The sequence below is a fragment of the Thermothelomyces thermophilus genome, chromosome 6 (genome assembly GCF_000226095.1).
Source record: "Thermothelomyces thermophilus ATCC 42464 chromosome 6, complete sequence".
NCBI lineage: Eukaryota > Fungi > Ascomycota > Sordariomycetes > Sordariales > Chaetomiaceae > Thermothelomyces > Thermothelomyces thermophilus.
The window spans coordinates 3920271-3943781 of NC_016477.1; the positions used below are offsets into that span (position 1 = coordinate 3920271).

Below are 23511 nucleotides of genomic sequence, written 5' to 3' on the forward strand. Positions count from 1 at the left end.
TGCTCCCTGTGCAGTACACTTATCTGTATATGGCCCTCGGCATGTCAGCCATCCTGCATGTTGTAACAACAGGGTGACCCGGAAGTTAAGCATTCCACGGGGATGCGGCGAGGAAGGCTTCCTGCTGAAGATTTGAAGGGTTCCAGGTCGTTATGGTTGCCCCGTGTATCATCGTGTAGCCAAGAACAGTGTCTAGATAGACGAGCAGTGTGGTAACTACACTAGGCCGAGGCGCACACGTGGAGTTTCATCTTGCCATCTTGTGTAACTCTATTGCGGTAATTGTCTCCTCTGGCAGATCGGACTTCTCTTGCCTCTGGGCCCTGACAGCTCTGCATGGGGTGTTAACGCAGGTAGAGGATCCATTTCGGGGTCCGCGTGTAACATGGCTGATAACTATCGCTCCGATCAGAAACGGGGCTACCTACCAAACCTTGCCCGCTTCCGCAGGGCCATGGCTTATTCGGCCGAGAGTTCGGCGCTCGCAGAGGGTTCGGGCTGCTTCGTGGATGACGATGAGCCGGCCAAACGGCGATTGAGCTGCGAGCGTGGCCCCCCCACCCCCCCCCCCCCAAAAAAAAAAAGGAGAGATGAGAGCCGAAGCTGCCTGTGGGCAGTGGCAACGAAACTTTCAATGTCTTAGCAACCTCCCTGAGCGACCGTCCTTGTTCTCGTGTTGATAACTAACGACCCGAGGTTCTCGACTGGGCCACGCGCGGACAAGAGCTCCGGGATTGAATGTTAGCGCACTGTGAGTAGTGTACCTAAGGTACGTAGTAGTGCAGCGAAGGGTGTTGCACACGCCGACGCTAATCAAACCGTTTTCTGTTGTGGATTCTCGGACCTAGATCTCGGTCCGACGTCTGTCCACCGAGATGCTGTTACACAACGTCTGCCGCGCCCGTCGCACAGCTTTGCAGGTCTTGCAGAATTCGCGGCAGAGGCGAGACCATCCATTGCTCCCCTCAGTCGGGTAACCCAAAAAAAAAAAAAAAAAACCGGCCAGACCGTTCTCCTACCCTAATATCCGGTTTCGTCTCGGCCGGAAGAGACAATGTGATTAGGTACCTACTTATCTTGGTGTGGAGCGGCTCACCCTGGACGAAATGTCAAATGATTGATAGGTTAGGAATACTCAAATCAGAAAAGAGTCGATTGGAAAAGAACCTGAAACCGAGCAGTGTCCGACAGCCCGTTTCCTCCGGATGGTTGTTGTCGCACAAAGATGAATTGATGCTGATGATTGATGATGGTGTGGATTGTGGGTGATTACTCGGCATGCAGTGTTATGCTGCATTGTGTTGATGAAAAAGTGCCGAGATGGGGACCGTTGGGGTCCAGCAATAGCGTCGTTTCATGGTTCCGATCTGGCTTCACCAACTGGCCGTCGTGTAGTGGCAATTCATATGGTCTAGGCCGGGTAAGGCATGCGCCGTGTTTAGGTGTATATGTACATACATACTGTACAGTATGTACATATCTATGTATGTGTATAATACCCTACGAACTATCAGCTATCTTGGCTCTCTCCCCGCATTCTTGGTCCTCTCCTCTCAACTGCACTAGGGTACGGAGTACGGGGTAGTGCGAGTGTGTCGGCAGCTCCGCTTCCTTTTTTCATGGGTTCTCCAACAGGCCCAGGCCATGTGCTGTCCGGAGCCGTCCCAGTATAGGCTATAGTGCAGGCTGCCTACTGGACTTAGCGTAATTGGGATACGGCCAGCGCCCGTTGACCAATTGGGGACTACCCAAATTGCCGGCCCCCCCCTTCTTCCCCAACTTCTGTTCTCCGCATGCACTATCTGACTACCTGACTACCTTGGCCGCCATGACCATGCAGCAAGAGGGTCCTTTGCCAGCCGCGCCGTGGCATTTCGTCCACTAGGCCGGTCGGCATTTGGTTGCTTCCCCAGATTGGAGAATGGAGTCGGGCGTGGCATCGGGGGATGCAACCGAGAGATGCTACCCTCAGGTCCGGCGGTCTATACATATTAATTGCCCCCTTGGGACCGCCGAAGGATGGATGATTGACATGGATGGCATTCAAAACTACTACATAATTACTCGCGCGGCCTTGCATCTCTGGATAAATAATACCCAAAGAACTCTGGCGGATTCGCGAGTCCTCTCTATTAGCGGCCAACCACAGCAGCACAGAATCCCCCACGACCCCACGACCTTGGCCGCTCGGAAATGGCGCCCAAGAAGGACGATGAGACGTGGAAAGCGCACTGGAAGTGTTTCGTCGCCTGCGGCATCATTGTGCTCTGCCCCTTCCAGTATGGCGTCGACTTTGGCCTCATCGGCGGCCTGCAGGCCATGCGCGGCTTCCTAGAGGTGCGTATACTGCCCATGAGATCATCTGTTTTTTTTTTTTCTTTTTTTTCTTGTATTTTGCGAGGATTGAGGGGTCTCGAGGGTGCCTAGGGATGGATCAGACCAGCTAAAACATAATTATTGACACATCTGCAGATCTACGGCCACGAAGCCCCCGAGACACCGCTCGGATGGAACCTCGGCACGGTCCGGCAGCAGCTCATCTCGTCGCTCATGACGCTCGGCGCCTTCGTCAGCTCCGGCACGGCCGGCCTCGTGGCCACCTACGTCAGCCGCCGACAGTGCCTCTGGATCGCCTGCCTCTTCTGCTGCGTCGCCAATGTCATGATGATGGCCACCGAGAACATCGGCGCCCTCTACGCCGGCCGCTTCCTCATCGGCCTGGCCAACGGCTACTTCATGACCTTCTCGCAGCTCTACCTCCAGGAGAGCAGCCCGGCCAGATACCGCGGCCTGTTCCTGACCGCTTTCCAGTTCTTCACCTCCTTTGTGAGTCGTCCTAGAAACCAACAAAACAGATATATGTACAATTATCCATCATCCCCCCTGGCCTGATATGCTGACCGGGGGGTCAAACTCGTCCGTGACGAAATAATTATTAATTAGGGCACGCTGATCGGAACCATCATCGACTGGGCCACGGCCCCGCGCCCGGATAAGTCGGCCTACCTGATCCCGCTCGGCATCATCTACATCGTGCCGGCCCTCTTGACGGTCGCCCTCTTCATCATCCCCGAGTCCCCCCGCTGGCTGATCCTCACGGGCCGGTACGACCAGGGCGTCAAGTCGCTGCGCTGGCTGCGCCCGCCCGCCTCCGACGTCGACGCCGAGGCGGCCGAGATCAAGGCGGCCATCGACCGCGAGAGGGAGCTCGGCAGCAGCGTCTCGGTGCTCGACATGTTTGCCAACCCGGTTGACCGCCGCCGCACCACCCTCGCCGTGTGCAGCGTCACCCTGCAGGCCGCCTCCGGCTCCATGTTCATCATCGGTGCGTTTTCCTCTTTTTTTTTTTTGTTTTGTATTTTTTTTTTTCCTTTTGCAAATTCGGAGCTAATAATTAACATGCATGACTACAGCATACAAGGCCTACTTCCTGGGCATGTCCAACATTTCCAACCCGTTCGGCATGAGCAATGTGCTCAGCACCATGGGCATCCTGGCCATCTTGTTCAACTCGCTCATCGTGGTCCGGTACGGGCGGCGGCGCGTCATCCTCATGATCGGGCTGGCCCTGTGCGGCATCTTCCAGCTCATCATCGCCGTCGTCTACGACAAGCGGCCGGGAACCACGTCGACCGGCCAGGTGCTCGTGGCCTTCACGTGCGTCTACATGATGAGCTACAACGGCATGATCTCGACCTACGCCTGGCTGGCCGGCGGCGAGATCCCGTCGCAGCGCCTGCGCAGCTACACCTTCGGTCTGGCCGCCGCCGTCGGCTTCTTCTTCGCTTGGCTGACCACCTTCACGGCCCCGTACTTCATCAACCCGGAGTCGCTCAACTGGGGCCCCCGCTACGGCTACATCTGGTTCCCCTCCTGCGTCGTCGCCGCCCTCTGGGTCTTCTTCTTCCTGCCCGAGACTAAGGGCCGCACCCTCGAGGAGATCGACGAGATGTTCGAGGCCCGGCTGCCCGCCCGTAAGTTCCGCAAGCACGTCTGCGTCGGCCATCTCCCCGCCCGCGACAAGGTGGACTCGCCCGACGCCGTCGAGGGGCCGCCCTCGCCTGCGGAGAACGAGAAGGTAATTCTGTCACCAGCTCTACAATTATTAAGTTCCCCCCCAACGAACACGCGCAAAATAAGAAGAAGCAGGGGAACCTTTCCAAAATAGCTTGCGCTAACGTTTATTTCCTTGTAAAGAAGTCAGCGAGCGACATCAAGGTCGAACACGCAGAAACAAAGGCTTGATGCGGCCACGTCAGGAGGGGGGACCCCGATAGACTGGTTTGGATATCATGACATGATTCATAATTATACCATTTATTAATTATATAATACGCATTATTATACAGACGGAGTGGAACACATTATCTACTACGCGAGGGATGACTTTTATAATTAATTAATGGTCGAATCAAAGAGGTGACTCGCCACGGATTGATTAATTCTTACTTGATGATATAAGTTTGCCCTGGGTAAGTAACCTCTCTAGTGCACGTTGATCACTTTCTATGTACAATACATACAGTAGTTCAGCTGTCATTCGGCCTGTCTACCAGCAGGGCCTGCTGGCCCCGCGCGTCCTGCACTTTGGGCCGCAGGAGGTGCTCTGGGAGGGGACGCTCCCCACCGCCACCACCTATGCCGTGGACGCCCATCTTGTGGTTCGTCCCGGTCGTCCAGCTGTGCGACGAGCAGGGCGCGTGGCTGTGGGACGGGTCCGACGAGATTTGCTGCGCAAAGATCCTGGCCTCGGCCGAGACGGCCTACTGGCTCGTCCTGCGCCGGCGGCGGCGGCGGCGGCCCGAATCTGTACGAACGCATCGGCGTCGTCCAAGACACGGGGCCCTCGACCGGCGTCAAGCCCTCCATCAAAATCATCTGATGTCTATATAATTCTCCGGTCATCGCCACTAAGGTCCAGCCGTGAACCTGGTGTCACCCGGAGTTTGCCCCTTTCCTTCTACATGGCTATGTAAATATAACAGTAAAAATTACGGGTCCTGTACCCTGTCCAGGTCTGTTTGGCGTCCTGGATAGGAGCACAGAATAGACCGTGAGAGAAGGATCGTCCATCAGATGACAGTGAGAGGAAGCCATGACAGACCATACGAGAGACGTATCACCAAGACGCGTGAGGGAGCCGGCTCCCGTAGGTGCCTTAGTTTAAGCGAACCTGCCGCTAGTGTGGCATAAAACCTACTACCTACCTACCATACCTATATGTGTCTGATGAGCGGGGGGCGCCCGCGCCCACGCCCGCGCCCACAAAAACATCCACACACACCGCTGATAATAATCGATCCTGTACCGCACAGCGCACACATCGTTCCTCCACATTCACGCCCCTCCACCCCCCTTCCCCCCACCCCCAAACAACGAGGTATCAGTTAAATATTTCCCGTTCGCTTCGCCCTCTCAGTCAGGGCCTCCTGGCCGTAGTCTGCCTAGCCGCGGCACCGGCCTGGGCGGCCCTCGTCGCGGCCGTCCTAGCGCCAGCAGCATTATTATTAGCAGGAGGAGAGGCTGTTCTAGCACCGCCACCAGTGGGAGACGCTGTTCTAGCAGCACCGACAGGAGGGGCTGTTCTAGCACCACCAGCAGGAGAGGCCGTCCTAGCGCCGCCACCAGCAGGAGACGCTGTTCTAGCACCACCGGCAGGAGGGGCTGGCGGCGGCGTCGCCGGGCGGTTGCGATTGCCGCCTGCAGGGCTGCTGGGACGAGAGCCGCCCGAGACCCCGGTTCCGCTCTGGGCTGCCCCGGCGGAGGCGGCGGCCGCCGGCCCCGGGCTGCCCGAACGGCTGCTGTTGGGGCGGCTGCTGGCGGGGCTGTTTTGTCGCGAGCTGATCATCTGTCACGGGGGGGCGGTACGTTAGCGGAGTCGCCCACCGGCGAGGTAATAATAAGGTACTCGGTACCTGGTAGGGGACCTATTGCCCCTACTAGATAAAAATAAAAAATAGAGCCAACAACGGGAAGTAAAAGAAGAAGAAAAAGAAAAAGAAAAAGAGAAAGAGAAAGAAAACATACCTTTTCCTCAAACGCGCTTGTTCTGTTGCCCTTTTCGAGTTTGCGCTTAATTAGTTCTTCCCCGAAGGCGCTGGGAGGGATGGCCGTCGAGTTGTCCTCCTTCAAGACGGCAGGGGTCAGAACCCCTCTATTCTCCCACCGGAGCCGCCTGAGTCCTTCGGTGACGAAGGACTGGAGTTCGCCAACGCCGGCGTGTTTCTTCTCGCCCTGCCACCTGTCGACCCACGAGGAGGACTGGGTGGCGGCGCAAACAAAGGCAAGCGTGAAAGCAGCCCACTTCTGGGCCGCGGCAGCCGTCTTGACGCCGGGGGGTCGGCGGAACTCGACGGTCCCACCACCACCACTCACGACGGCAGAGATATTCCAGGACACGTTGCGGTCCCCGCCCCACTTGCCGGGGACGAACGCCATCGAACTGATGCCGTCGATGTACCGAAACAAGGGCAACCAGCCCTCCGACGGAACCAAGGCGAACGTGTCCTTGAGCGCCTGCGTCGCCGTGTGCTTCGTACTGTCGTAAAAGTTGGACCGGGCCCAGGGGTTCGTCTTGCGATCCGGGGGCATGATCTTTGTGATGGCCTCGTCGAAAACGCCCGTGGCCTTCATGAGCCTCTTCAGGGCCGGCAGTGTCCATTCCGGCCGTGGGGCCACGTGAACATGCATGGAACAACCCTTGGTGAGATAAATGTTGAAGTTCTTGGTTACAACATCGAAGACTCGTTGTAATTCAGTGACCCACTCAAGAGACTCGGTATTCAGGATTTTCGAGACCAGCTCGATGGCCCCTGGGCATCCCAAAAAAAAGTCAGTCCGACAAGCCGGAAGAGGAACACATGGTCGGGATCCTGCCGGCAGGGGTGTTGGGGGAAATTAAGCTTACAGTAACCGCCTCCGTTTTGCTTATCCACAACCTCGTCGAGGCTCCCCTCCTTCTTCACGTACCAAGTGTCGTATATCGAACCATCAAGCGCTGCTGGGAGACCGGCTTTTTCCAGTCCCGCAGACAACGCCAGGCGGATCGCTCTCTGGTTGTGCTCTTTGTCGGCCCTAAGCTTCCTAGCGGCGGGACTCGTGTCCTTTTCATCCACGGGTATGGGCTGAAGTTTGAAATCAACCCCGTACTTTTCAAATTCATCAGACAATTCGGCGTTCTCTTTCGGTTTAACGAGCAGTTCGATCTCAACGCCAAAGGTGAAGGAAGGGGGTTCGCTGGTGTTGGCAGCCATGGCCGAGATAAACAATGGGTGGTTGCGAGAGTATCGGAGAAGAGAGGAAGAAAGAAGCAAGGAGACTGGAGGCGTTCTGGACAAAGTGTTTTCAGAGAGTGTGCTTGTCTGACGTCGATATAGTAGTGGTGGTCTAGTTAGAAGGTACCGCGAGAAGGAAGACGCTCCTGTCTTATTATAGGGAGCGGTTTTGAGCCTTTTCAATCAGACCGCGGCCCGAGATATCTCGCTCAAGTCCTAATTAGGAGATCTCTCTCTCTCTTGGTATTCCTCCGGGAGGCCAAGTGACCCACGGTCATGTTTGTTTCGGCCTGTTGTCTTGTGGCTAATTATGAGAATTTTGGCACCAATTCTCATGGCTCCCCGAGGTACCTTATTATTAGGTAACACTGAGAGACATTGGTTTTTTTGTTCAGTCTCTACCTGCCGCAGCATGGCTCCGACTCGAAGAACAGAGTACCTCTGTAACTAGCGTGCCTGACCTCTGTAACTCGGAGGTAGGCATATCCGCGCCCCTGTCAACAACACATGGACCCAGTTCTCGAGCATTTTAGAGTCGTGATGACCGGCCGAGCCGCCCCCTGGGTCTCTGGCCTGCGAGCAGGCATGAAACCGTTGATGGCCTGCGCAGCCCTGAGACAAGCCGAGATTGGGCCAACACACCGAGTTCGATGTGGCACGCGAGGTCTGTTGGGACTGGTGGTGCATCGGCCACAGTGCCCCGATTTTCTTTTGGGTGTTGGGTGGCTGGCGGCGAATGGGCGCCCGGCTAAGGTTCGGCGTGCAAGAATTCTCGGAACCAGACACGGAGCAAGATTTGCAGAGTTCTCATGCCTGGCATGTCTAATACACGACTGCCTAACTAAGGTACCTACCTGTAGGTAAAGTACCTAATAGTGTATGCAGGTAGAAATATAAAGAGCACGCGTACCTTAAATAATAGGGCACGTTTTCGTGGGCAGAACTGTTTGTATGTACATACATAAGCACCTATTTTTGGTTTTGCCAACAAGAGCATGTCTACAACCAACAGACGAGATGGCCTGACGACGCGGCCGCGAGCACACACCTGGGCCACTTCCGCCGCCAAGGCCCATGTGTACTGTACAGTAGGTACGCACAACGGTAATCCGTACAGTATGTACATGCATACAGTCTACACTGTCCCCGCAATTGGTCGGCTGAGCGTTGGTAATCACTTCTTTACTGCTGGGCTCTAAAAACAGTCCACCACCCCCAGTTCTTAATCCTTACCACCTACCCAGTCGTAAGCATCCGCCAACCATCGCCGCAAAAAAAAAGGAAAGGAAACGAAACAAAAAACAAAAACAAAAACCAAAGATGTCGGCTCTCCATCGCAAGATCGTCAAGTCCATAGCGGGCCGCACAGGGAGCTCAGACGACGAAGAGGACGAGGTCATTCGCCAACGATGGCAGGCAGCTATGAGGGACATTGCCGCCGGAACATTCAAGCAGCCGGTAATCCGCGTCCCCGTCATCCTCAACCCCAACGGCCCAGTCTCCTCCGCCGAAGAGTTGCAGCAGCTGGCCGAGCTGGAATCGGTGCCCGAAACTGTCGAGTCCGTTGTCGTCAGGGAGAACGGGGTCAAAACCGAGCGACCAGTCAAGATCTCACACGTCGGCCTTGAGGAGCACAGGCGGCTCGAAGAGAGAGCCAATGTCATTCGTGACACCGAGTGCTGCATAAGGGTCATGTTTGAAGGGAAGGAAAGGTACGCGACGGTGATTCAGTCTCTAAAAGAGGGTGTTTCGCTCCGGAGAGACGCTTCTAGGGGTCCTGGCAGCCATGATCGCGGAGACGGCAAGGTGGGCGAGTCGGAAGACGGGCGGTAATTAGGTTTATCAAACTTATTAGCTGCTCACAGCTCGCTATCCGATAAATGTCTCGTTGTTTCTGTTTTCTTCTGAATTGCATCGTTTGGTACCTATTTATGCATGACAGAGCAGCTCTATCCTAAAGGTCCCAGTGACTCGGTACCTGATGCGTGGGTGAGTCGTCGGTTCGGCCATTCAAAGAGGTGCATCACTAGGTAATAGTTGCCACTCTCAGCAATGCCAGTGAAAGCAGTGGTAAGAGTAAGGTGGCAGGTCGATCAATCAAGCAGTTGGCATTCTCCGTCCCCGCCGTCTCTAGCCCGGAAACTGGGCCTCCGACGGTCCGGCAAGCAGAATCCCTCCTCATTTCACCAACGGCGACAGCTGGCGCATTAGTTTGGCCGCGGATCCGCCATGCAGAAAGACGTCCAGCCCCGAACAAGACGCCCTCGATGTCGTCCTGGCCCCAACATTACCAGAACCGAGTAGCCCGGCCTTGTCGCCGCACGCAGCGCCACTCTCGCACGCTCTTTGGGCAGACGGCTCCAGGACTGGGCCCCCTCCGTGCCGAGCTTCAGGTCAAGCTGTGCGATGGACCTTAATTAGATTGACATCTCCCGCCGCGCCGCTTCCCTCCTCCAAGAGTCCAAGGGGGAAGGGGGTTGGGGGTTGCCGGCGAGGATGGCGATGAGACGGACGATGCGGCACAGCTTCTGCGACCCACCGCATCGAGACGGCCTCCGGTTACTTATCTGGTCGCGCGAGTCATCCAAAGTGCGGCCCTGCCGTCGCATGTGAGGCGACCCCAAGGGTGGCCCAGTAATTAGCTGTGCCGCGCGCTCCCCAAACAACAACAAACGAACCAACAACTGGAGCTACGGATTGTTGGAAGGGATCAGTGAGAGATAGGGGCGGGGCGATCGTCCCGTCTCAAGTCATGAAGGTTAGCATCAGCCGTCAGCTATTGTTTCTTAGATAGGTATGTAATAGAGTCGATCTGGGAGCCTTTGACCCCCCTAAATCGGATAATTCAAAAACAACCCGGCTCCCCTAAGGGAGTCCGACTACAAGGGCGCCTAACATGCACATGCAACCCTCCCCTGATTCCGCTATGCTGCTGTGGACATTAGAAGTAATAAAATTTAGTTGTATCTACAGCTATCAAGTGTAGTAATGATATACAGTAAAAAAGGGCCCCGGCAAGCACTAATCCTTCACTGTGAAGGCTCAGTTGGTGGTGTGTGTGGAACCCTTGATGGGACGCCGCCCGTGCCGGACCAAGAAGTCTTCTTTTCAGTGGCTGCTGTACGTGCACGGGACGGGATCCTGGCTGGTCAGGGTGCGAGCGGTGAAGCCGAGGCAGCCCTCGTTGCCGCCGGGCCGGTCGATGCCGAGGGCGAGCCAGACGGTCCAGGAGGAGTCGGTCTGGCTGGGGCAGGCCAGCAGGCTGTTGCCGTCGAAGTTGAGGTTGTCGTTCTCGTCCACGGCCCAGCCCTTGAGCTCCAGCCTGCCGCCGGGGACGTTGTTCTCGGTCCGGTTGAAGTACTGCACGACTCCCTGGCCTGCAGTGGTGTCGTGATTTCTCCGGTCAGCGACAAGTCTCCTAAATATGTAATCCGTAGTGTAATTACGCTTCCCACCCCTGCCGGACACAAACAGAGGAGGGGCTGTGGTAGGATGGGAGAGGAGAGAGGCGAGTTACTTACCCATGCCGGAACGGTCGACAAAGAACTGCTGCACCTGGTCATCGGGGCCGTAGAGGAACAGCTCGCCGTCCTTGATGTAGAGGGTGGCAGCGGTGTGGGTCTCGCCGTCGGCGCACTGCGAGTCGACCTTGTCCCCGGGCAGGTTCAACACCAGCTGGTTCTTGGTCGCGCTGACGGTCGCAAAGTGGATGGGCGAGGCGGAACGGAGGGCCATGACGGAGAACCTGCGCGGGCTGCTCGTGGGGGCCGCCCAGGACGCGGCGGCGAAGAGAGAGAGGACGGCGGCGGAGAGCTTCATGGTTGTTGTTGGTTGTTGATAGTTATTAGGTAAGAAGTTTCGGGGCCCGAGATGGTTGACGGATGGCTTTTAAAGTTGATTAATGCTCAACGCTCAACACCTTTTGATGACGGTCACAGGGGAGAGAGAGCGTGTGAGTTCATCTGTAGCTGTCTGGTCCTTTTTATATAACAAAGCGGCATGTAGTTACCCCTTCCACCCTAAGCAGTCGGACACTCTATCCACCCTATGCTGACAACGACGATCTGCGTTTAACTGGCTCTCGGGATACGAGACTTGAGTTTATGCCAACGAGGCGAGGCCCAAATGGGCGGAAATGCCGAGAGGAGGCCCACTCTGCCTCGTATTGTTCCGTTGCCAAGACACCGCAAGTGGCTTACCTATGAGCACTCAGGTCGTTTAAGTGCCGGGTTACGATGCTTTACAATATGATGGACATCGTTCACCTCTCTGAATGGCCCACTCGATACGGAGTGACAACTCAAAGAGAACAACAACAGTCAGGCTGTGCATCAGTGAAACAAGGCGATTCAAGGCTGCTGAGCTGATCACAACTTCAGGTCAGAATTAGTTAGCCGATGGGCTAAAACTTTACCCATTTTACTTACGGCGCGCATCGAAGATGTCCAATGAGGTCTCCGTTTCCGGGTTCTCAGCCACTGTGCGTTCTCAAAATCGAAGAGCACAGCTCATCTAACGCTTAGTTAGAGTTCAGGCATTGCTCACACGGCAGCGGGAACGAGCAAGCATCTGGGTCTGTGCAGGGGAACATAGCATAAGGCAGCACAACGAGGAACAATATAATGTGACCGAGACAACTACAGATGGATTATTGAGGCTCAAATTAGGTATTCAGGTTGCTGCAGACGAGCCGACCCACCATTCCTGTCAGGCAGGGGAAAGGGTGTGGAAAGGAAACTCGTGACGTACAGAGTGCAATGCTGGCACACCGCTCATTGAGCGCATTATTCAAGACCTATAATAACAAGAGGAGAGGACGTAAGCAATATCTAGCTGTATTGGCATGTAATTAGGAGGACCCTTCAGAGACCAACGGTGATGACGTTTATTAAGCTCGGAAAAAGTAAAGTCAAAGCCACTCGTTTCCTACGAGGCTGATGAATGATTATTATTACCTGATTACGGTAGGTACCTGATGAGAGCACGAATTATGAAATGGATGGAAGTAACGTAGTAAAATGTAAGAAGTTAGGAAACACTAGGTTCTTAGATACTTTCAACCCCTTACTCTAGGTATATTAATAGTGCTAACTGGTACTCATACTCAGGCATTCTCTGAGCTCACCATGAATGGTAAGCAAACGGCTCTTGGCCGTCGTTGTCATCGTCGTCGTCGTCGTCGATACCAGCATGTTCAAAACCATACTCTTCGTCCTCCTCCTGGTCACCGCTCGAGATTTCTCCGTCATCCATATACACCGGCGAACTTGCCGCCGGCTTCGGCCAGTCGACGCTCCGGCCCCCGGGCTCCTCGACCCAGATCCGACTGTAGTTTGCCCGCACGATGGAGCCGCGGTCGGTCGCGATCCACGAGTGGTCAGGCCCGGTGCAGAACAGGGCCGACTGCGATCCGTCCTCGTTCTTAACTAGGAGCTGGACGGTGCGCGCCCCCGCCATACCGGCGTACCCGCTGATCTGCGCGTACATATCAATCCAGTCCCTGTTGATGACGCGATGGAAGTTGCCGTGGGGGATCCTGATGGAGGCGCGGTTGATCTCTTCGTTGGCTTTGCGGGCCGCGCGCAAAATCTCCGCGATCTCCGTTGCCTTTCTCGACCCCAAAACGCCAGTGGCCGTGGCGAGCGCCCCCCAGTTCTTGAGGCAGAGGGCGAGCTGTGCGATCGACTTTAGCCTTCCCCCCGCCTTTATCCCCTGCAAGGCGACCCCGAGCTCGCCGACCCCGACGGCTATCAGAGCGGTGTCAACGGCGATGTCGACGATGGCCCAGTGCAGGTTGGGCGAAGCCAGGACATAAATGTCCTCGCCGCTGTTGTTGGCGACATGGACTTGATGGCTCGTCATGGCGGACCGAGTCGCGCTTGCCATGGTTAGCAAAAGGGGAAGAGGCATAGGGAAGGAGTGACAAACCCGAAGTTTGCGATGGGAAGGAGTGACGCACTGAGTTGAGGAAACGACCCAACAAAGCTGAGATTTGAGTTCCGAACCGCGGCTCAATCGTCTGCTGTCAATGCCAAAGCGGCGGTCTAGGGCGGGCTGCAATACCTTCTTCACAGAGGGTCGTGTGTGGTAGGTAAGGTAGGTAGGCAGGCTGTTGAGCTTCCAAGGTCATTGCTCGTGCTTCTTGTGAAAATTTCCGAGACCTGCGGTCCTTAAGTGGCACCGGATACCTTGTATATCTAGGTTAGATACGGGGTTAACGTCTACCCATGAAGCACAAAAAAAATGAAAATAAAAAAAAAAAAAAAGACTCAGCCCCGAGCCATTCTGCAGTCGATGCGTTGGGCCGCAACTTCAAGTGTCCGACATCAAGCACCCTTCCAGCAGGCATATTAATTATGTCGAGGCGAACCCAATGTTGCACAAGCCTAGATGTGTACGTACCTAACTAGAGCCTTTGGGTTCAACTCGCCAGCGCCAACGGGGTTGCGCCTTGTGATTGAGCCGTGTCAGTGCATCAGGCTCCAAAGTGCCCAACTTGAGCTGCTGCAAGATGAAGATGCCACCCTACAAAGGATGGGTGGATTTTTCAAGGCAGGGAGTAAAGGAGGCTTACTATGCTGCTGCTGCCCAGCTATACGACTTCGCTGCCTCGATTTGCGCCAAGGCCTGGGTCACCCAGTCGCGTGCTTCCTTAGGCCGGCCTGAGCATATCATCCCCCCATCCCTGCTGCGTAGGAGTGCGGGAGCGAGCTGACCGTTGCCCGCCGGTTGTTGGTCTAGCCACTCTTGGTAGTGATCGGGTGCTCGACTTTACCACACATTGGCCTCTTTGAAGTCGTTGAGCGTGGCGAACCCAGATGCGGCATTGTCCGCGGTGAAGGCCGATTCCGGCAGGTTGAACGGAATATCACAGCTCCGTTTTTCGTACGACTGAAGTACTTCAGCCACACAATGCTTTCCTCTGGTCTGCCTAGACGGCATAGTACTTGGCCCTTGTGGGACGTCAGAGAACCCTAAAGTCCGACCAGCCGCTGGTCCTCTGGCAACGAATCCAAGACCATTCATTGTGTTGATACCCATGAGGTCCTGGAGCTCTTCGTACAAGTTAATCTCTGGAAGGTATCTGCCGCATGTCAAGAGTACGCAGACTGAAGCACGAGCCAAAGACGACCAATGGTTCAGGTCACCCTACCACTGGCATTGATTGTTAAGGTCGCAAGTAGGTCTGTAGTGGAATAATGTTAGGATTCCGTGCCTTCTCTTCCCGGAAGCAATCCTTCAGACTGATAGCACGTTGCAAGTATGTACATACATACACAGCGCACCGGCCCCACTTCAGGTATATATTAGCAACAAACCTAATATGTTTTACAAAAGTGGCCTTCGGCGCATGTGTGTGGCCCTGAGCTGCCCTGTTTTAGGGTGAGCCGATGGATGAGCATGGCCTACACTGCGCTGTGACCTAGTTTTGGTGCCTCCACTAAAGTTGTTATTCGGAAACGCCTCCCTGGAATGGTCCAAATTCGGGCACTAATTATTCCAGTGCGTATCGGTTTGGCCACATTGGCGAGCTGAAATACTTGATGGGGAAAGGATCGGTGGACGATGTGTCTGAAAGAGTGGCGAAGACAAGACACTGGACTTTGCATTTACCACAGAGAACCCACATTTCTCCGGCTGGAGGCCCGCCGTGTGCATTGTATGTATGTATGTACAATACGTCTGTAATATGCCGAAGAATTAAATGGGCAATCAGGCAGCAACCGCTGAAAATCTCACCATACCGCAAACACTCCAGGCGGTAGCCCGGAGTATCACCGTCTACCGTGCTCGCGGCAATCAAAATACAGAGGTTTGTATTTTTTATCTGATGAAGAGTGCATGAGTGATGACAGGCTAGAGACAAGAGATACTGTCTGAAGCGTTAGGCTTCTGAGGCACTAGCCCCGAGCCAGCCACGCACTAAGGCACGCTTGCTAAACGCATTGGCTATTTCCTTTGTCTATATAGCGCTCCTTTTTCCTCTTTAGGTAGTCTACTCCTTACAAGGCACTTTATTGAACCCTCGAAGCCACCGTAACACAGCCTTCTTCTGCTGTTCGAGTCTTCGAACTGCGTTTGACCGATATTTACAGATGAGGGGTCTCTCAGCTCCTCCATAGAAAAGAGGGATATGGCAAGCTTAGCGGGAGAGATGAATCGTTATTAAGTATTTATTTGTTTGTGCCGCCTGAAGGATTCGTTGTGATAATAAAGTTTTGAGGCTGGGGTTGGAGAGATGACGGCCTGTTTAATTAATTCTCCAGGACTCGGGAGGAATAGGAATATAATGAATGTAAGAAGCAAGGCAGCACCGTCTGTTGTCGAAAAGGGGATTTATTTTAGCCATTTTATATAAGATAAATTCAGGACCTAATACTCAGGGGCCAATTCTGCTAAAGTCAAAACGATTCCCAAGGAACAGTGCAGCCTCGCCGAAAATGGTAATTAGGGTGATGAGATGTGAGCAACCCTGAGTCAAAGGCTGAGCAGGGCCCGAGCCAGGGGGCAGGTGCCCAGATTTGTCTCATACAGCAGATGATGTTGATGCCCTCCGGTCACATCGAGAGCTGCGCACCCCAGTTCAGTATGAGAGCGAATGGTAAGGGCACTGCCTCTCTTCAAGTGATAAGTGATGTAGATTAAAAGAAATGCTGATTAGTTAGCGGAAGAGCAGCGTAATACTAAGCGTACTAAATAGTTAGCATTTAACCAAGTATGGTTTGTGATTCAGGTATCTTACGTGGTCATGCTAGAGACGAAGCGATCATCACACTTTACCATCAATCCATTAGTTCTTTTCTAAGGGACATCATTATCCAGATGAAGTATGTGTCGTACATACAGTACCATGGACACCGTCGGCTCATCAATAGGACTGTAATTAGCGTGTCTCTTTATGGAAAGACAACAAAGAGGAAGAGAAAGAACACGGATCAAAGCTGCAATCGGCCGCAAACCAAAGCTTGTCGTGGTACGGGGCACCGCACACTCAACGGCAGATGGTCAACTTGGGCGTTTCGGAGTCCTGTCGTGCGCGCTGCAGTTCGCCGCCAGTGTAGCCCTGGCTGCGTGTCCCTCCCCGCAGGGCGGCAAGGCCATGCAGGTCCGTGGCGCAACCGTCTTCAATATGAAGGTCTCCCAAGCCCTCCTGTCGCTCGATTGCTCGATGCTAATTACTGATTGCTCGGTGGGTAGCATCGAAGAATGATCCTTCAAGATTGATCCTTTCCACTATTTTCTTGCTGCGTAATTAATAATCTCTTGATTTGATTAGCCCTTGGCCTCCTTGGCCCTGACTTCTTCACAGCCCTCGCCACGGGGCAGTGGTCGTCGGCGAGGCGATCGTTTAATGTTGGTTTCCCTGGCTCTCCCCTCTTCCCCCAGGCGCAGGGGGGAAAAAATTTGTTAGTTGACATGGCTGGCCTCCGCGGCAGAAGTTTAGAAGCGAAGGCTATCTCAACTGGACCATCACTCACTTGTTCTTTGCCGATATGTGAGGGTTCGTTCTCTAAGCCCCCGGCTTGGACCAACCGATCCCCGTCGACGGCGAACAGCTCTTCTGCCTGGTCAAGAACGGGTAGATCGACTGTCCCAGCATGACGAAGCAGGATCTGGACGATAGGAAAAAGTCAGACGGCTTGGCAAGGTATGTTATTTCCGCCATCCCGTGTTCCTTTCCACAAGACAAATGGGAGGACTGGCGCCGCATATTATCAGGTACTGAACCGTCGTCTCATGATAATCACTAATCACTGTCGTCCAGCCAACCTGGTTTGTCATCAGCCTGATCGTCCGCTCCGCCCAGCATCTCACGGTTACGACGATTGAGCTCACAACCGTCTCTTTTGTCGTCATTCTCTTTGGCACCGCGTGGTGCTGGAAAGACAAGCCATCCGACGTCCAGACAACCATCCCCATCAAGTCAACCATCCACATCGACGAGATCGTCGCGAGCGTAAGTCAGCTCCGCTTCCTTCCGTCTCCCCATCTTGGCGTGTACTCTCTTGTGTGGGCAGATAGATACCCAAGGTACAGGATAGGAGCTGACTACCGCCGTTCTCCCCCCCCCCCCCCCGGGGGGGGGCCCAGAGTCCGTACGATTCCCATTCAACGGCGAACTGGTACGATACGCCCCTCGATTTTATTAGCCGTCACGAGACGGCGACGAACGTGATATGGCAGTATGACAACGACTTGCTCCGAAAGATCATCAGGTTTCGCCCTTTACCAGACGCGTCTGCACGAAGCCCTGGGACCGCGTTCCCGGTGACATGTTCCTGCTGATGGACTTCGACCTTCAGATCGCCGTCGGCGCCTTCATCACCATATTTAGCGCCATCTTTTTCATCGGCATTTCCCGACATGTTTCGAGTAGCTCGCCTGGCGTGCAGCAAGCTTATACATGATCATCTTTGGCATCTCTGGGTGTCTGTGGATGGGCATGTGGGTGTGGGTAAACTTCCCGCGTATTCGGCATGCCGAGGGTCCCGAGTTGAGTCTCTTCGCACGATCACTCGAGGTCAAGTTCCTAGATCTGCATCGAGCGCCGTACCGGGACCCCAGCCTACCCCGGTTCGGGCAGGCGAGCGCGAAACGCCCGACTTGGACCCGCAACCTGCTCGACGTGCTCGACGGGGTTGGCCATTTTTTGACCAAGACACACAACATAATTATCTCCAGACAAGGACCCCTACCTTAAAGCCCCGATCGGCTTCGCTATCGGCAACACGGTGCTCTGTGTACTCTACGTGGTTTTCAGAGGGTATATCCCGATCGAGTATCTTGTTGGGTTGAGTCCCTTCCATCGGACGCCTACCTCACGGTCGAGTGGCTGTCATTTCTCCCTCACGGCTAGAGGAGCAGGACGTAATTCAAAGATGAGAATTGAACATCAATAAATCTAACTCTAATCATCCTCAGGTGCTAGAAAAATATCACTCGGGTTTTCGACTCACCAAACTAGGCCAAGTCGATCGTTAATTATCTGAATTCAGTACACAGAGATGTGTTTGCCTGCGGCGTGTTTGCGCTTCGCGAGACAAATTCACAGATGGAATGTGGCCATTACGCAACGAGACGAGACATCGAGGAGCTTATAAGCTGATCTCGGAGCCTGCTCGCCTTGGCTACCCGAGTTAGGGTTCCATGTCGGCCGAGAACCTTTCCTCTCTGCCGGTGATACATTGCATGCGCACGCATGTAAGCTACCATCAACCCGAAAATGCAAGTACGGAATCTTGGCGTGATTTGGGCTGATGCCTAATCCGTGTAATTACTCCAATACCTATATCAGGCAAGTGAATGCCAGCTGCCTACCTACCCGGGGACCTAAGTTGGCGGGACCTAGGTAAGAATGGAACATAGTCCCCTGAAGGCGATGAGTAATAACATACGCCTCGGCAGGATCCTCGGAGACACATATCAAAAAAATAAGCCCAAGGTTGGAAATGTGCTTGAAGACCGGCTGGAGATTCTGCTTCGCAGTTGTGACACCTAACTTAGGTAAGGAAATCTGGCTCTTGCTATGCAAGTGAATTTTTTCCCCTCTGCAACTGGCATGCTTAGGTAGGGAGGGAATTAATTAGGTAGAGACGTTTCTTCCCCTAAATGTGACTTTGTTAGAATAATCCAACATAGGGAGAGAAACGTTACATTTGGTACGGTACCCTTTTCTTCCATTCAAAAAGCTGCGTCTACAGGCGCTCTCAGGGGGCGGCGAGGGGCATGTGAGGGATTCGACCGCTACTAGCCGCGCGTGCCGCCCTGTGGTGTATTAGTGAGACCAATGGGCTTACGGCATACATAGACATATTAGACAAAGAGCATCGGAGGGTTCTTTCCATCGTCTGCGTGTCACTTTGATGATCGGCGGTTACTTAACAGGCCTCTATTAGCGGCCGGAAGGATTTTTAGCGTGGGACAACCGGCACAACCACATTCGGACCGAGCCTCTTTGGCAATGGCGGCGATCACAGGAACTTTCACAAAGCTACCCTATTACCCCGCGGATGCGACATCAGTATTGTGGTGAGCTAACGGGTTTGTAGAACGGTCACCTTGGACCGGGCTAGTTGGCAATGAGGTAACCATTGGAGGTTTCAGAATGAATGAATCCTGCGATGGGATCCTAGAGCCAATTTACCTGATATAACGAGGCGGGTAGCACACCTGATGAACACGTAGTACTTACGGGACGATGGGGTCCTATCTCCAACGCCAACTCTTTGAGCCAGCGACTCATCCCGGCACTCTGGTACTGAGGTTGGAATCATGCTGTTCTCGTCGGTCCTACTCAGCTTTGTGTCCACGGTAGGGCTAGCCGCCGTGGTCACTCCCCGGGGCCCAGCACCCTCCTCGTTGGAAGCACGGGCTGCCGCGGGGGACCGGCTTGTGTTCTGCCACTTCATGGTCAGCAATACGTTTTCCCTTGGACAGATAATTCAAATCACAAAGAGCTAATTCATTCACTGCCTGTACCAGATCGGCATAGTCGGCGACCGCACCAGCGCGGCCGACTACGACGATGATATGCGCCGGGCCAAGGAGGCAGGGATCGACGCCTTTGCCCTCAACATCGGCGTAGATGGGTATACCGACCAGCAGCTCAACTACGCGTACGAGTCGGCCGCCAGAAACGACATGAAAGTCTTCATCTCGTTCGACTTCAACTGGTATAGCCCGGGAAATGCGGCGGCTGTGGGCAGCAAGATTGCCCAGTACGCCAGCAAGCCCGCACAGCTCCTCGTCAACGACCGCGTCTTCGCCTCGTCCTTTGCCGGAGACGGCCTGGACGTCGATGCCGTGAGGGCCGCCGCCGGGACCGACGTCTTCTTTGTTCCCAACTTCCATCCCGGCCAAGGTTCGCTGGCTGCCGTCGATGGAGCCTTCAATTGGATGGTTCGCTCACCACCACTTAAATTACCCCTTTTTTTCTGATTTTGTCCCTCCTTTTGTTCCTGGAATTCTTTCTTTGATGCTGACCCAGAGACCTGCAGGCATGGCCGAACGACGGAAACAACAAGGCGCCCAAGCCCGGAAAGTCGCTGAGCGTGGCCGACGGAGACAACGCCTACCTCGACTGGCTAGGCGACAAAACATACATGGCTCGTACGAGTAATCTGCCCGAGATAATATACGGAAATCATGTTGACATTCACTCTCAGCTATCTCTCCCTGGTTCTTTACCCACTTTGGACCGGTAAGACTCGGTTCCATTTATTAAATAATAATAATAGCAAAATCACTAACGTGCATGGATGGGTATTAATAGGAGGTTTCGTTCAGCAAGAACTGGGTGTTTCCTGGCGGCTCGCTCATTTTCGACCGCTGGAACGAAGTGCTCCAGAAAGGGTTCCCAATGGTTGAGCTCATCACCTGGAACGATTATGGCGAGTCTCACTATATCGGTCCATTGAGCTCTCCTCACTACGACGACGGCAATTCCAAGTGGACAAATGACATGTAAGTCGGCCTCACAGATATTAAGTATTATACTCCTTAACACGAGCCATGACCGGGGCAGGCCGCACAATGGGTGGCTCGACCTCTCCAAGCCGTTTATCGCCGCCTACAAGAACAAGGACACGTCGGTGGACAAGTACATTACCGACGACCAGATCATCTACTGGTACCGACGGACGCTGGGGTCGCTCGACTGCGACGCCACCGACACTACGGCGGGGCGGCCCGCCAACAACGACAGCGGCAACTACTTCCAGGGCCGCCCGGATGGATGGCAGACGCTGGAGGATGCCGTCTACGTGGTCACGCTGCTCACGGAGCCCGGCACGCTCACGATTGCTTCGGGCGACCAGGTGGTCGAGCAGGAGGTGCCCGCCGGCGCGAACCTCGTGAAGGTCCCCGCCGCCGTCGGAAAGCAGCGCTTCAGTCTCTCGCGTGGCGGCACGGTCGTGCTCCAGGACACGTCGCTCATGGACATCTCCAACGTCTGCCCGTGCGGACTGTACAACTTCAACGCGTACGTGGGCACCGTCCCCGCCGGCTTCAACGACCCGCTCGGGGAGCACGGCCTGGCGTCTCTGACTATCGGCCTTCATGTCACCACCTGCTCTGCCACCCCTTCGCTCGGCACGAACCCTCCCACCACCGCCACCACCACCGCCACCGCCTCCACGACGACGGCCGGTCCTATCACCACCAGCACCACCAGCACCACCAGCACCAGCAGCGGCACGACAAGCGCCCCTTCTCCGAGCAAGACGACCTCGGAGCCCACTCAGCCGACCAGCACATCCGAGCCCGACCGTGAGTTAATTACCCGCTCCCTGTCTTAGACAAAGCACACCGGCACCACCCCCCGCCCCACGCTCCCCCACTGTCCGCTCACCCAGTCTTCGAAACCCCCCCCTTTTAACACCTTCCCTCGGACAGCAGCAACATAGCAGCGCCTCAGCGCGCGAAACATAAGTACTCATTAGCAAACATGCCTTTAGGTAATTACTGACCCATTTTCTGTCTTCATCTAATTACAGTGCCCTGCAACGGCGGCACCAACGCGGACGGCGAGACGGGCAACTACGCGGGCCTGTGCAGCTTCGCATGCAGCTACGGCTACTGCCCGCCGGGCCCCTGCAAGTGCACCTCGCGGGGGACCCCCGGCACGCCGCCGCCGCCCAGCGGCCGCGACGGGTGCCCGCTGCCGGGCGAGGGCGACGGCTACAAGGGCCTGTGCAGCTTCGCATGCAGCCACGGGTACTGTCCCGAGACCGCGTGCCAGTATTGCTAGGAGAAAGTGAGAGAGAGGGGGAGAGAGAGAGGGGGAGAGAGAGAAGGGGTGGGCGAAGAAAGGGGATATATATACGCACGAGATATATATATGCACATTAGGTAACTATCTGAGTAACCTGCCTAAGGAGCACTAATATATCTCTTTATCAAAGTGCCTATTTGGACCTATTTTCGATGTGGAAGACGGCTCAACAAGGCAGACGAAAAGAAAATGTCCAATCCGAACCCCCCAAAGGTCAACCCTAACTAACTACCCGTACTGTCTCGTCTCGGGAACGAAACTCCGGACTAGTGCGGACTAGTGTGTGGTTGAGTCTGACGTCTGGCTCCGCGGCGGGTTCGGACGTGACCCGTAGAGCCCGCCATTCAGACGGCTTTCTTTGAAAGGGATCGACGAAGTGGCTTTGGTTGTCGCAGACGGCGTTGGCTGAATGGGGCTTGGCGGAGATATCGGGAGACTGTAATACTCCGTACGGAGTATATATGTAGTTACACACAATAATTACAATACATACGGACATAGTCCGTACATACATACCTCCTCGGGGTCTCGGTAAACCAGGCTCGACCGAGCCCAAACACAGAGTCCCTCTCCGATGTCTCATCACGATCTCGATCCGGCCGCTTCTCTCTGCATGCGACCGCCAGCCTGCCGAGCGGGTGCCGGTTGGCTGGGGCCACGCTCACGCATCCTGGTGGCGTTCTTCTTTCTTTTTAGGGGCGGCAGTCCCCCCTCCCGGCCAATCAGGGAGCAGAGCCGGTCCTTCCGGCGTTGTGCGGAGTGCTTACTTTCTTTACTCGTGATGCAATGCCTCAAAACTACAGTAGTAAAGGCTCGAAACCTGACATTACTGCCGATCGAATTGATCGCCGGGCGGTAGGGAAGGCCGACAGTGTCCCAATGTCGCCGTCTGGGCCGAGATCTGAGGTGCATGGTTCCTCCTTCTCGGATTCCGATCCCCTCGCGCGCCCTGCCCTTCATCATCTATTAGGCGAACGGCCTGTCGGGCAAGACACGGGTCAGACACCCCAGCCGCATCTCGCCGATGAGGTAGATATCCGACGTCCCATGTCGTCACAAGACCGCAGATAAAATGTCTAACAAAGACAGAGACGATTACCCGGTTCAAGCGTCCACGGAAGCTCCCGAGGAACATCAGGCGGGCCCGGCAAGAAGCATAGGGGAACAGTTGAAACACTTGGAAAGAGAAGGAGAGGGGTATTAAGGAGGAAAGTAATAACTGTTTTGCTGCGGCTGGAGAATGACTGCATCACATCCCTAAGCGCAGCGCTCTTGTTGAAGGCAGCTATCGGCATGTGTGAAGTCTGTCTCAAGTGACGGGATTATCATGATGCAGTAGTACCTATCCGCATACCCACGTTGGGTGCGGAGGTACTCTTCGTCATTGGTCTTCTATCAGTCAACCTATGTGTGTATATACAGTAACTATGTAGAGTACTTTAGGTAGCTTAGGATGGATGCATT

General features: G+C 54.7%; 8 protein-coding genes across 8 annotated transcripts; 4 read left to right on the forward strand and 4 right to left on the reverse strand.

Moving 5' to 3' along the window:
• Window positions 1–1776: 1776 nt before the first annotated feature.
• On the forward strand, window positions 1777–4464 carry MYCTH_2311167 (uncharacterized protein). Its single transcript, XM_003666415.1, has 5 exons — window positions 1777–2337; window positions 2473–2826; window positions 2944–3325; window positions 3414–4078; window positions 4198–4464. Exons 1-5 carry the CDS (start codon window positions 2194–2196, stop codon window positions 4243–4245), a joined length of 1593 nt encoding a protein of 530 aa, XP_003666463.1. The 5' UTR covers window positions 1777–2193; the 3' UTR covers window positions 4246–4464.
• A 955-nt stretch (window positions 4465–5419) lies between these two features.
• On the reverse strand, window positions 5420–7253 carry MYCTH_90610 (uncharacterized protein; the record flags this gene model as incomplete). Its single annotated transcript, XM_003666416.1, has 3 exons — window positions 5420–5848; window positions 6028–6812; window positions 6908–7253. The coding sequence occupies 3 exons, from the start codon at window positions 7251–7253 to the stop codon at window positions 5420–5422; spliced, it is 1560 nt and encodes a 519-aa protein (XP_003666464.1).
• A 1235-nt stretch (window positions 7254–8488) lies between these two features.
• On the forward strand, window positions 8489–9258 carry MYCTH_2311169 (uncharacterized protein). The gene has a single exon (XM_003666417.1). The coding sequence runs from the start codon at window positions 8595–8597 to the stop codon at window positions 9105–9107; it is 513 nt and encodes a 170-aa protein (XP_003666465.1). The 5' UTR covers window positions 8489–8594; the 3' UTR covers window positions 9108–9258.
• Window positions 9259–10217: 959 nt separating this feature from the next.
• MYCTH_75329 (uncharacterized protein) lies at window positions 10218–11184 on the reverse strand. The gene is made up of 2 exons (XM_003666418.1): window positions 10796–11184; window positions 10218–10651 (listed from the first exon to the last, which is right to left on the reverse strand). The coding sequence occupies exons 1-2, from the start codon at window positions 11091–11093 to the stop codon at window positions 10383–10385; spliced, it is 567 nt and encodes a 188-aa protein (XP_003666466.1). The 5' UTR covers window positions 11094–11184; the 3' UTR covers window positions 10218–10382.
• Window positions 11185–12324: 1140 nt separating this feature from the next.
• On the reverse strand, window positions 12325–13153 carry MYCTH_2311172 (uncharacterized protein). The gene has a single exon (XM_003666419.1). The coding sequence runs from the start codon at window positions 13134–13136 to the stop codon at window positions 12396–12398; it is 741 nt and encodes a 246-aa protein (XP_003666467.1). The 5' UTR covers window positions 13137–13153; the 3' UTR covers window positions 12325–12395.
• An 892-nt stretch (window positions 13154–14045) lies between these two features.
• Window positions 14046–14933, reverse strand: MYCTH_90614 (uncharacterized protein; the record flags this gene model as incomplete). The annotated part of the gene is made up of 4 exons (XM_003666420.1): window positions 14046–14358; window positions 14552–14568; window positions 14685–14765; window positions 14889–14933. 4 exons carry the CDS (start codon window positions 14931–14933, stop codon window positions 14046–14048), a joined length of 456 nt encoding a protein of 151 aa, XP_003666468.1.
• Window positions 14934–16873: 1940 nt separating this feature from the next.
• Window positions 16874–18132, forward strand: MYCTH_2130377 (uncharacterized protein; the record flags this gene model as incomplete). The annotated part of the gene is made up of 5 exons (XM_003666421.1): window positions 16874–16923; window positions 17061–17232; window positions 17492–17584; window positions 17653–17913; window positions 18037–18132. 5 exons carry the CDS (start codon window positions 16874–16876, stop codon window positions 18130–18132), a joined length of 672 nt encoding a protein of 223 aa, XP_003666469.1.
• A 984-nt stretch (window positions 18133–19116) lies between these two features.
• On the forward strand, window positions 19117–22256 carry MYCTH_140261 (glycoside hydrolase family 71 protein). The gene is made up of 7 exons (XM_003666422.1): window positions 19117–19685; window positions 19758–20174; window positions 20273–20384; window positions 20441–20475; window positions 20548–20738; window positions 20800–21542; window positions 21770–22256. The coding sequence occupies exons 1-7, from the start codon at window positions 19548–19550 to the stop codon at window positions 22021–22023; spliced, it is 1890 nt and encodes a 629-aa protein (XP_003666470.1). The 5' UTR covers window positions 19117–19547; the 3' UTR covers window positions 22024–22256.
• The last annotated feature ends 1255 nt before the right edge of the window (window positions 22257–23511 follow it).